Source organism: Sebastes umbrosus, chromosome 19 (assembly GCF_015220745.1).
Source record: "Sebastes umbrosus isolate fSebUmb1 chromosome 19, fSebUmb1.pri, whole genome shotgun sequence".
In the NCBI taxonomy this organism is placed as follows: domain Eukaryota; kingdom Metazoa; phylum Chordata; class Actinopteri; order Perciformes; family Sebastidae; genus Sebastes; species Sebastes umbrosus.
Window position 1 is genome coordinate 19693887 of NC_051287.1, and position 12409 is coordinate 19706295.

The 12409-nt window shown below is 40.4% G+C and overlaps 1 protein-coding gene across 1 annotated transcript in view; it reads right to left on the minus strand.

Moving 5' to 3' along the window:
* Positions 1-7577: 7577 nt before the first annotated feature.
* The window catches only part of gnaz (guanine nucleotide binding protein (G protein), alpha z polypeptide), a 37449-nt gene continuing 32617 nt past the window's right edge, over positions 7578-12409 (minus strand). Inside the window, exon 3 of the mRNA XM_037752910.1 lies at positions 7578-9627. Within this exon, the coding sequence (XP_037608838.1) occupies positions 9283-9627 (345 nt within the window). The 3' untranslated portion in view covers positions 7578-9282. The remainder of the gene's footprint in view (positions 9628-12409) is intronic.

The window sequence follows — 12409 nt, forward strand, 5'->3', positions numbered from 1 at the left end:
CAGTCCCTCTTAATATGGCAAATCATATCGTAATTGCAATATCAGTCAAAATTAATCACAGTTAGATATTTTTTCAAAATCGTGCAGCCCTAGTTTCCTGTTGAGTTGGGGGCTTTTATTTTGAAAAAAAAATCATCCTTTGCTTCCTGTGAAGATACAGTTACTCTGTGGGGCTTTTAATTTGAAAACAAGCCTCATCCTGGCTTCCACTCTTGTAGCTATCAGGGACGCTGAATATAAAATGGAGTATTTCATGTAAGAGAAATGGTAATACTGGTAATAATATTCCTACTGGCCATATTGGGTATGGTGGTGCGACTGCTACTACACTCTGAGTCTCTTTGTCTGTCTCTCTCCATCAGTCTGATCAGTTTATGTTCCAGTCTGGTCTAGTCCCACACTGCAGATGGCACTTAGGTTGTGTTGCAGGCTGGCAGTCCTACTAGTGCTACCGAGGGTGGTGGGTGTTAGTTTATGTATTTGCTTTGTCTTATTTGTCTGCAGTTTTATATGTTTTCTTAAGTTGCTACCAAAATGGTGGGACTTGAGATGCAGAAAGTGTTTGTCTAGTATATGGTTGCAACATTAATAAGTGAATTGGCACAAGTTTATGTTTACAAAAAGGAAGAGAGTTGAACTCTGATCATGTGGATACAGCTGAAATGAATGGACTTCTGTCTGAAATTTGATAAACACTGGTGTGACCGAATAACCCTCTTCCTTATTTTTATGACTCACTCTACATTTGGCGCCCATGTTCTATCACATTCGACCTCTGCTGTATCAGTCACATTGATGCGCTTGATTCAGTGCAGGAATGTTGGCCCAAAAGCACTGTAAGATGGACTTGATCAAGGCTTTAGGCATCTCCAAAGGCCTGGAAGGTAGGCCCATGTTTTTATTACATCCAGGCTACAACAGAGAGTGATGGTTTTGCTCCTCATAGCAGCACAATAAATACAGTTACCTTGCTAGGCCAGACGTTGTTCTGCTGTTTATAATATCAGTAAAGAGGTACAATCTTGAGCTTACTCGACCATTGGACCATAAGAGAACAAGAGGTAGGTGATGGAGAGGTTGTGTTCACTGTATACAGTATACTCGTAGAGGAAGGCCGTCGAGGGGAATCTGTCTGCAGGGTCTCCTGGCGTATCCGGCTGGCACAAAAGGAGGGCCAACAAAATGATAACAGAACCCGCAGAGAGGACCTCAAGTTGGCTGTGGTTAAAAAGAAGATTTCTGCACAACTTATTTTTCGAGCATTGTACCATTTATGCTAAACATGCAGGCAACAGTAACCTATGATATAAACTTAATGTGTACATTAATGTCAGCGGTTTATCCTCAACAAATCACTAGCACAAGGGGCCGTACACATGCCGCAGCTAAAATAAGTGGAAAACGCCAGCTGTGCTGCTTTTTACTTCTTTCCAATATGCTTGGCACTCCTGTCGAGCCTGCCGTTACTAAGCAACCATAACCTGCATGCTGCGATGACGACGAAGTTGCGGTAATTTAGCAAAAAAGCCTCACTGACTAAACTAAACACAGTCAAAACAAAGATAAATGCATTTCTAGCACCGTAAATCCCAAACAGTAGCTTTACTGCTCGATTTCTCTGTATCAGTTTGGCTCACCTTTCAACCGGATGTTGTGCCGTCCTCGGACCGAAAGAGTGAAGCCAGTAAAATAGTCCGTGGGGCAGATCGTAAAGCTCTGGGTAGCCCTGCTCTAAAATAATCAACCTCTCCTCCATATATTTACCGTAGACTGATATTTACGGGAGAAAGAAAAGATGACTGCCGGCTGTGATTGGTTGTTCCTCATCACATGACGTGGTGCGCGCTGCAGCGTTCCAAAATTTTATCTCGGGGCGGCCCACAAAAAAACTGACTGGGTCGTCTTATTTCACAGTTTGTAGGTTGGTAGGCACTCCAGATACCCAAATGTATGAGCACAAGCACTGGAAAAGTGAGTTTTTTCATGATATGTCCCCTTTAATATCATTTAAATTAAATATTCTGCAACCTTTTATACCTTAGTTTTTCACGGGTCTAACAATGGCTGTATACAAGTTCAGTTTCTGGATGGATAAAAGTACATGCAACAATAGCAAGAGTACCGAAGAAAGGCTTGACAGCAGTCTGTAATAGACGTCAGATGGGTGAAGTTAAGGTTTTGTGAGGAGAACAGTGGCTCTAAAAGACAGATGGTTTTCAGCCAGATGTCAGGGAGGGGTTGATGATATCAGTCGAGAAGTAAAGCAGATCAGCAGCGATGGTCAGGGAGGGGGGGAGTGGGTTCAAGAGGGCAGAAGTTAAGTCTGCTCATGGGATTGTTTTTGTTAAGACTTCATTTTAAATGGGTTTGAGGGAGACATTGTTGTAAGCTCGTGCTAGAGGGGTCAGAGGAGGAGAGGGTGGCCAAAAGGGAGGACGAGCCTTGGCTGTCATCACTCTTTTTGGGGAGTGAACAGAGGAGGGAGGAGAGGATAGAGACGAGCTTCTGGAGATCAGAAGCAGGAGGTAGTGGAAGTAGTAAATGGCAGGTTTGCCAGCAGAGAGAGAGAGAGGAGATGAGATACTAAAACTCTTCCAAGAAAGCCAGACTTGTGGAATTTTCACCCCAGCTGCCTGAAGGCTTGACCATCTGATTCAACCAGGTGGTTTACAGCTAAGGACCAGGTGGGAGCAGATAGACAAGCTTAGAGGAAAGGGGAGAAGGTCCAGAGGGGATGAGAGGGCAGGTATAAATGTTGAGGTCACGGAGGAGAGTCAGCTGGAGAGAGTAAAGAGGGGGGGAGCTTAGTGAAGATTAGTGGTGGTGGTGTGAGGGAAACCAGTTTAGAAGAGATCTTGTAGAGGGGAGCGGAGAGGGAAATAAGTGCTGGTCAACAAGACGTCAAGGGTCAAGAGAGGCTAGTGGCAAGGGCCTTCCTCTTTTCTCTCTTTTTTTTCTCCTTTTAAAAACATGTCTTAATGATTCAGGAGGCCTAGAAATAGACAGGGTCGTGGAACATGCCAGGGATTATAGATATTTATTGTTTCAGAACTGTCATCATAAGGCCAAGAATTTATATTTGTGCCCGTGGTTGTTTGTGAACTGCTTACATTTTTAGAAATGCCCTCAATCCCCTTTTCCTTATTAGATATTGGATGTCTCAATACAGATGACAAATGAGAGTTTGGCGTGGCCCCAGCTTAAATCTTACATCTACGGACAAAGCTCTTTTGATGTCTCCAAAATCTAAAAGTAAAGACAGAAGTATTTCTGTTCAGGGTTCCTAAACATTACAGCGACCCGTCAGAGAAACATAAAGTGAACGTGGCACAATACTGGCACCTGGGTTTCACATCAGGACACATTGCATCATGCAGTCTGACAAAAAGACACACGATATCTTTATCTTGTGTCTTATCCTTATTTCACCCAATTCCTCTACAAGATATCTCATCACATTTCATTGTGGCTGTCTGTTCAATCTATTTGAACAAGTGATTGGAAGATTTACTCTCTTAACTTTCTCCTACAGCATTATGACATGTGACCATGTTAGAGATCATGTTATACTGAAGATATCACAAAAGAGATTGTATCAATTCTGCACAATTCTGCACCAGAATATATATATATATATATATATATATATATATATATATATATATATTTTTTTTTTTATATATATATATATATATTTTTTTTTAGGTTGTGGCAGGCTCAGTTTAAAAGCTAGAGTGAAGATACTGGCATTATATGAAACTAGAAAACATAAGGAATCCATTGGTACCAACCATATCATAAACCACACTTACGCAAAATTTTGGAGAGGAAAAACTGGCATGACCATTTTCAAAGGGGTCCCTTGACCTCTGACCTTTAGACATGTGAATGAAAATGGGTACCCACAAGTCTCCCCTTTACAGACATGTCCACTTTATGATAAGCACATGCAGTTTGGGGTCATAGTGAAGTCAGCACACTGACACACTGACAGCTGTTGTTGCCTGTTGTGCTTGAGTTTGCCATGTTATGATTTGAGCATTTTTTTTATGCTAAATGCAGTACCTGTGAGGGTTTCTGGAAAATATTTTTCATTGTTTTATGTTGTTAATTGATTTCCAATAATGAATATATACATACATTTGCAAAAAGCAGCATATTTGCCCACTCGCATGTTGATAAGAGTTTTAAATATTGACAAATCTCCCTTTAAGGTACATTTTGAATGGATAAAAAATGTGCGATTCATTTTCGATTAATCACAATTAACTACGGACAATCATGTGATTAATTGCGATTAAATATTTTAATAGATTGACAGCCTTAATGTGTTCAAGTATTCACTCATTGTTGTATTTTTCAGAGCAAAATGGTAGAAAGAAACATCCTCATTCTTAGGCCTAGTCCACACTTACATGGGTATTTTTGTAAACAACATTGTCCCTCCTTCGTTCTCAAAAAATGCCGTCCACATAAGCACGGGTTTAAAAAATATCTCTGTCCAGATGAAAATGCAAAAACTAAATTGAAGCACTATCAAGGCCAGTGGGGATGTTGGGACACACAAACACACACACAAACAAGCGACGGGGTCTGCATCGTGGGAGTGTTGCATTGGATAAGTAGCAGTGACCTCCGCAGCGCATTCTGATGCATCTGTTCCTCATTATAGCGGAAGAGTAACTGTACATTTAAGTTTCAACATGTAAAAAGTCCTGTTAGCAGGTCATTTGGCCACGTCTGCCGTTCACGCATGATGTATGCTGCCGTTGCACAACATGTCACCTCGTTAGTGCCTCACAAAAGAGATAGCAGTGCACTCTCTGATGCCACAAGCCAAAAACTCCATTTTCTCTGTCTACACGTCAACTCGGAAAATCTTCACCCTGGCCGGAGTTTTACAAAAGCCCCGTTTCCAGTGACCTAAAATGACGTTTTGGTTGTGGACGAAAGGCCAAAACACATAAAAAGCTACATTTACCAAAATACTTTTGTACGTGTGGACAGGGCTTCGGTCTTATCCCATTACCTCCCTTTTACTGTATCTGCTACTTTGGTTATTTTTTGCAATTTATGCTGCACTGGTGCTTTTTTCCCTTTTACTATATTTGCAAATCTCCTCAGTGAAAGTGTAAATTGTCAATTTGTCTGTGAATCTCTGTCAAGTATACAAATTTTTTTGCATTTATTGCACTTAGCCATGTTATATGCCACAGTTTAATGGGAATCCAATCATACATATTTAAGTAACATGTGCATAGTGTGCGTTTGGTCTGGATAATGTCCACTCTATCTTACCTTGTACAACTTTTTAGCTTGCTGGTTTGCAGTGTATGTCTCTTTTACATATTATTGCTCTTATAATATGTTACAGAGGATGTTTATGTGTATTTGGTTCCCCTTTCTTATCGCTGTTTAATTTGGACAAGCTTAAGACTTTTAGCCTTCTCTATGGGATGCAGTATTGGTCAAGTAATCGAAAGTATTTGTACTTCTTAATTTACTTCGTATTGCTGCTTGTGTTCATTCCTACGATAGTAATTTCACTTTGAATAACTAGACTAGTCAACAAGTGACCCATGTGAAATTTTGAGGCGGCGAATTTCCAGTCAACATCAGCTGCTTAGCACCACCTTGTGACAACGGTCCTGAGAAAAACCCCAGACCCCACCCGTCTACCATCTCAAATTTTCACTTAGAGTCACTTCCTTCCGGATTCATTCCAATAAATGAAGAGAGAGCATTTCTATACCGCCTTTGATTTTTTTGTAGCAGCAATTCTCCCATTCAGCAGCTTTTTTTTTTTATTGTTGGCACCGACTCCTACCACATGACAGTCACAAGGCATGATTTCATCTCCCTTCTCAGTAGTGGATTTTTATTTTTGCTCATCTCTCAAACAAATTCCCACTGTTGGGGCCTGACCTGAAGATGTTTTTCACACAGTGATGTACAGTAAAGATAAGATGAATGAATATATAAAAAAACATCAGCCATACAGTACTGTAATATTTTATGTATGTTCCCCATGTCTAGCATAATGAAAGCATTATCAACACTTGAATGGTGTTTAAAAATGAAAAAAAAATCATACCACATGAGCATAACACAGAGTTAACAGGATGGCCTGCTTGGTGGAAGCATAAAATCCTGTTCCAGGTTTGTACTATTTCTTGTCTAAATGTCTCTCAAAAGACATCATGTTAAGTGTATATAAGAAATTCTCAGTTTGTATGCAGGGGTTGAGGTTTGCCAGAACTTCTCTGCATAAATATTAAATTAAATTAAATCTAAATTGTATGATAAGTGGGATATTTAAATCTTAAACCCATTTGTGCCCAAAGACTATATTTAGTATGATAAGGAAAACTGCCACATAATTTGTTCTGATTGGTCAAAAGTCTAGAAATTTGGTACTTAGGGCTGACCCGAATGTTTCAAATCTTCGACCGTTGTCATGGTAATCGACCTCCAAATCGGTATTTGAATGCTTCATTTTTGGTATTGCTTTGTTTTTTATAGAAGTATGTAATAATGAAGTATAAATCCCAAAATAGCCCATGAAAATAAGGAATAATCTCACAACGTTATTTATATTCAACATTAATTATTATTAATTATTCTCATCGCTGTTTGTTGTGTGCAGAGTAGATGGAGACAGACGGACAGAAGAACACGTCAGCCTGCTGCGCCGTGCGCGAAGCTTCGAATACCTTCGAATAATTCTCACCAAAGCTTCGAAACCCAAAAATGTGTATTCGGGACAGCCTTAGACATACTTTTAAATATTTAGATCACATGAAACATCACACTTTTATTAATAGTCCAAGTCAGGATTTATGAAAAATGAGGAAAAAGTAAAAAAAAAAATGTGTTTTTTTACACTGCATATGTGTGCATATCATTGATATTCAACTTGTTATGAGTTCATAGATACCAAATAATTGATTGTGCTCCTTGTAGTTTCGGAGATACAGACATTTGCTTATCATACTATATCTAGTATTTGGGCAAAATATATATTGTAAAAACAGTAGTCCCATCTGCCCAAAGACAAGATATAATATGATAAGAAAAACTCACTTTTTAGCTCAACAGATTTTGAAAATGTCTTCAGATTTGTTCTGCAAGCCCAAAGGAACACTTCCACCAAAGGAAATTAAACATTCAAGTTATGGGCACAAATGGGTTAAAGACTAAAAATTGCAAAACAAAACCTTTATTTGGGGACAGACATGTTGGGTCAGCTGGGGTTTACACACTAATGAGAGTGGAATCCGTATACGCTGTCACCTCATCTTACATAGGCCAAGTTCATTCAGGAGTAATTTAATTGCATACTTTATGTCCGAATTATGCGCGCCCCAGCGGCTTCATTGTATGGCGAGGACAAACACGTCATGATTTTGTACACTGAGGATGGAAGCGAGGACTTCGGACAGTACGTCCTCTTCCGGGTTGCAAATCATTTGATGCAGCATAATTACGAAAGAATAAGAAAGATCAGTGAACCAGCTCATCATCCCAAACACATTTAAAGCACAACCACCACCCAAAAACACATTTACTACACCATGAAAATTTGCATAAGTTGTTTTATTCGTAGTTATTGTCCTCTTTATACTTCTTTTTTAAATTGTTTTGTCTTTTGTTGAAGTGGACATCCCGTAAAGTCAAGCCTGAGCCCTTAGCTGAGTTGTTTGCACATCACCGTCTGAACTGAAAGGAAAGGGTAAGAGGAGGAGCAGAGTGGGCTTTTCCTCCTTCTCTTTCTCTCGCTCTCTCTCTTTCTCTCATTTACAGTATCCCAACTCAACCTTTTATTTTCATTTGTTTGAACAAAGAGTGTACCTTACAGTATATTTACATATCATACTGACTGGCTGTTTCACAAATTTCCACTTAGATAATGCAAGGAAGATTGAACTTTCAAGATTTGCGTCTTCGTATTTTTCTACAGTCTTGTTCTCCTTTGAGCCGCTTTCTCCTCTCATGCTAACTTTTGTAGTGAGATTCTCCTTGACATTATTGTAATCATCAATACCGCCATCATCATCAGTCATCTTTTTCATCATCATAACATCATATTCACCGTTATTATATTCATATAACTCTTTTCAATAGATTCCTCTCTGACAACTGTACAATCGTACACAGTGTTTGACTTTTATATATATTTTTGGGAATATATTATTTAAACCTAAGAAAAGAGGAACGTAATCCCAAAGAAAATATATTAGTATCCCAAAGTAACAAAATCATGCATGTTTTAATGTATTTGTCCATAAAAACAAAACAAAAAAATTAACGTCTGAATGGATGGGATCTGGTTTTATTTACAAATTGATCTTGGCACTGTTTTTGTTGTCTCTTTGCTGGAAACTGGAATGATCATAAAGAATACTTTTGACTCTACCGAGCATAAACACTCTCCTGGTATTAGAAGTCAGTGACCTGCTATAAAAGGCAGGTTTGAGAGACATATTCTTTTTTTTTAAAGCACAAAAAAATAAAAGAAAGAGGGGAAAAGAACAACATTAGAGAGTCGACCAGGGGAGGGGGACGGGGGGGCAGAACAGAAAGTGTGTAGAAAATGTATTTCACTTCAGCTTTACACTGTGGCAGTTTCCTCTTTTAGGCAGAAACCCTGTGACATCATGTCTACTGACATTTTTTTTTTTTTCCTCAGCAATACAGGCTCTCCCCACGTCTCATCGGTGCACTCATTGTTAGGGTGAAGATCCAAAAGAGAACATTGATTCTGTCAAAATTCGTCTCGTAAAGCAGCATTAATTGACTGTGGCAAATAAAACAAAGGAGACAAAAGTAACTGAAAAACCACCAGTACAGACCTTCTACCTCAGGTTTGGCAGGCAGGTAGGGGTAGCTGTCTAAAATTTCCAGTGTTGCCGCGTCAAACAAGCGCTTGACTGTTGATCCAAAGTGTGTGAGCAAACATAATGTGTGTCGTGTGTGTGTGTCTGTGTGTGTGTTTGGGTGTCTCTGCATACTCATATTCAGTGCAAACACATTGGGTAAAAATCCCATCTTGACCATGGCCCATCAGCTCTTTTGTTTCAACTGAAACACATAAATCTACAGTATCGTCCATCCCTGACCATCTCACTACCTCACCTCCTTTGCAGGTCTCTGTTGCACCTCTTCAAAGAGATAAACAGGCAGACTGACATGCCTTTTGTTTATCCAGCCTGATGGCGGGCCAACCGCTGCCGCCTTACCCCCCCAATACCCCATCCCCTACCCCCAACCCAGCATCAGGTCCTAGCACAGCCCAATGTACTTGAGATTGTTCTGGATGATCACGTCCGTGACAGCGTCGAACACAAACTGGATGTTGCTGGTGTCAGTGGCACAGGTGAAGTGCGAATAGATCTCCTTGGTCTCCTTGTTGCGGTTGAGGTCCTCGAACTGCCGCTGCACATAGACGGCGGCCTCCTCGTAGGTGTTCTGACCTTTGTAGTCGGGGAAGCACACTGTCAGAGGAATGCGTTTGATCTTCTCAGCCAACAGGTCCTTCTTGTTGAGGAAGAGGATGAGCGACGTGTTGGTGAACCAGTTGTTGTTGCAGATGGAGTCGAACAGGCGCAAGCTCTCGGCCATGCGGCTCTGTGGGGATGTGGGAAGAGAAAGGAAATACATGAGAATCAAGACGCTTTTGAACCCGATATCCCCCGTCCCAACAATGATCAGCAAACCCCCTGGATCTAAAGATTATCTTTGCAGATATTCCTGTGGTGTGAGGTATGTTACGAGTGTTTTTTACAACCCCCGATTGGTTCAGAAGTCCATCCTGGCACCGATTTCAAATCGTTAATATTGAACATGTTCAATATTCAGTATTTGAAATCGGATCTCTTGTTGTGTGTGAGGAACCCCCAGGACAGCCGTTGACGCAGTCACCTCGGAAAGAACGGTAGCCAATTGAGAACCAAACTGACTGAAGCGGAAGGACAACAATCGCCATCATGGCGACCACGGCTAATTCATGGGCTAATGCAAAACGCGAAGCATAAAGTTGTAGTAAGATGGACCTCAGAAATGAAGGACCAACTTGTTGATTTGTGGCAACAACACAAGGGTTTATTTTAAATGTCTCCATGACTTCATCCATATATTTTTTTATTTTTCTTCTCAAATTTTTTTCAGTACAAAGTAGTGCAAAAAATAACATCGCTAATTGTTTCTGCTCGTTGTCCGCCATGATTGTTCACGTCTTTTTTAGTCGGGACTCTTGTTCTGTTAGTGTGTGGTTTGCTGTTTTGGCCAAAGTCGTTGCTCACCACACACTATAGGAACAAAACTGAAACAGTTCTTTGAAGCAACAACCTAAATCATCCCAATTCATCACATAATCAGACCTCATTCACACAAGCAGGATCATACAATTTGGCAAAACCCAAGGGAGGAAGTCACACCATGTAGGGCAAGAATTGAGGATGAAAAGGAAGATAACCGACTGAATGACTGACTAGCCAACGGCGCGGCTTCTCTGTTATGTCAACAGAGACTCAGACAAATGAAGACCTGCATTTGAACTCTCTGCAAATTCTTCTTCTTTTTTTTTTTACCTCCCTACTACTCTCTGTCTCCAAGTCCGAAACTGTGAAATGATCATTTGTAATTTTATTCATTACAGAAAAACCTCACTCTTGTGAAGAATAGTTAATTGTCATATATGAATATTTTGAATGGATCAGGTGGAGGCAGAGACAAAGACTGCATCGACAGATAGGCTGTTTACATTGAAGACAGACTGCTCAGGCTCTATGATATTGTTTTTCTTCTTCAGCCTCATAAATAAATCTTAACAAAGGCCCTCCAGATGTTGATGCATTATCATTTATAGCCGGAAGGACCACATTAGGTGTCACATTTTTTTCCCTCCGAAATTAATTATTAAGATTTGTTTCACAATTCTGTCATGGAAATCACTGATGTCTGCCATGTCCTGCAGATAAATGAATTAAGGGAAGAGTACCACGTGACCGGTATCGGCATAAAATCCGACCTTTAACACCGTACCAATACCGGAGAAAAAGTCGATGTGCATCCGTGCGTATATGTGTGCACGTGCATGTATGCATCCATGTGCTTCTGTACAGTTAAAGTGCTCATGTGATGTTTGAATGTATGAGAGAAAAAAAGAGTGAAAAAGAGAAAGTTGATCTGTTCATGGCAGCTGCTGGCAAGTGGTGACTGGCCAGTAGCTTGTGACTGGGAGGTTGTCAGATGGAAGACTGCTGTTTAAAAGGTTACAGAAACAACATGGTGCTCTGAGCAAATCACAAGATCTGCTGCACAGCATGAAAAAAAAGACACTGAGAGGGGAATAGCGAAGGATTAGACAATCATAGTGCAGATTCAAAGTTAGCCCTGATTATTCAGTGTTGTAAGTACACTATTTTTGGATAATGATGAAAAGGCTGTGAGAAACAAAAGTTGCATGTAACCCTGATACGCTGTTCAAAATTATTCTTTTGATTTTTTTTACAGCGGCTAATGTAGGTTAAAAACATTTATTGGATTATTTATGTCCATTAAAGGGTCAGTGTGTAAAATTTGGGGGGATCTATTAGCAGAAATAGAATATATAGTTCTCGGACGCGCTTGTGAAACTCCGATAACGTGAGCCACAGAATGCAAAACCGTGGTACCGCCAGCCGCTGTTCCGTTGCTCCTAAAGTAGTGTTATTATGGTAAGAATGGCCTCTGAGCGAGGCGAACGACGTTACCGCGGTTTTACACTCGGCGGCTCACTTTACTAAAGTCTTAGATAGGGAGGAGTGAGCGGAAGGGTGCTCAGTTGGTTCCAATCTGCAACCACACCACTAGATGCAGCCAAATCCTACACACTGTACCTTTAAAGATTCATCTTTATAATAAATTATATAGAAAAATAGAGTTTTCTCTAGGCAGTCTGTCAAGTTTGACAAAGTAGCGTATGTACTAGCGTAGTGTATAATCACCTGTCACTAAGAATTGTTGTGTTTTCGTTAGCTTAGAATGAGCGCTTCATATCTACATAGGGAGCGGGTCCTCTTCACGGAGTCCACCATGTTGCTCCGCCATGTTTCTACAGTAGCCCAGAATGGACAAACCAAACACTGGCTCTAGAGAGAGCCTTTCACGTTTTTACATTACCTGAAGGCCACCGTAGTTCTCCCACACTCTCGTGAAACCATGGTTTTGTACTCAGTTGCTCACGTTACCGCAGTCTTGGAAAGGGAGGAGTGAGCGGAGGGGTACTGGTTGTAATCTGCAACCACACCACTAGATGCCATCAATTCTTACACACTTTACCTTAAAGATGCATCTTTATAATGAATTATATATATATAAAAAAGGGAAATTGAGTTTTTTCCTAGGCAAATTTAACAAAGTAGCCCCT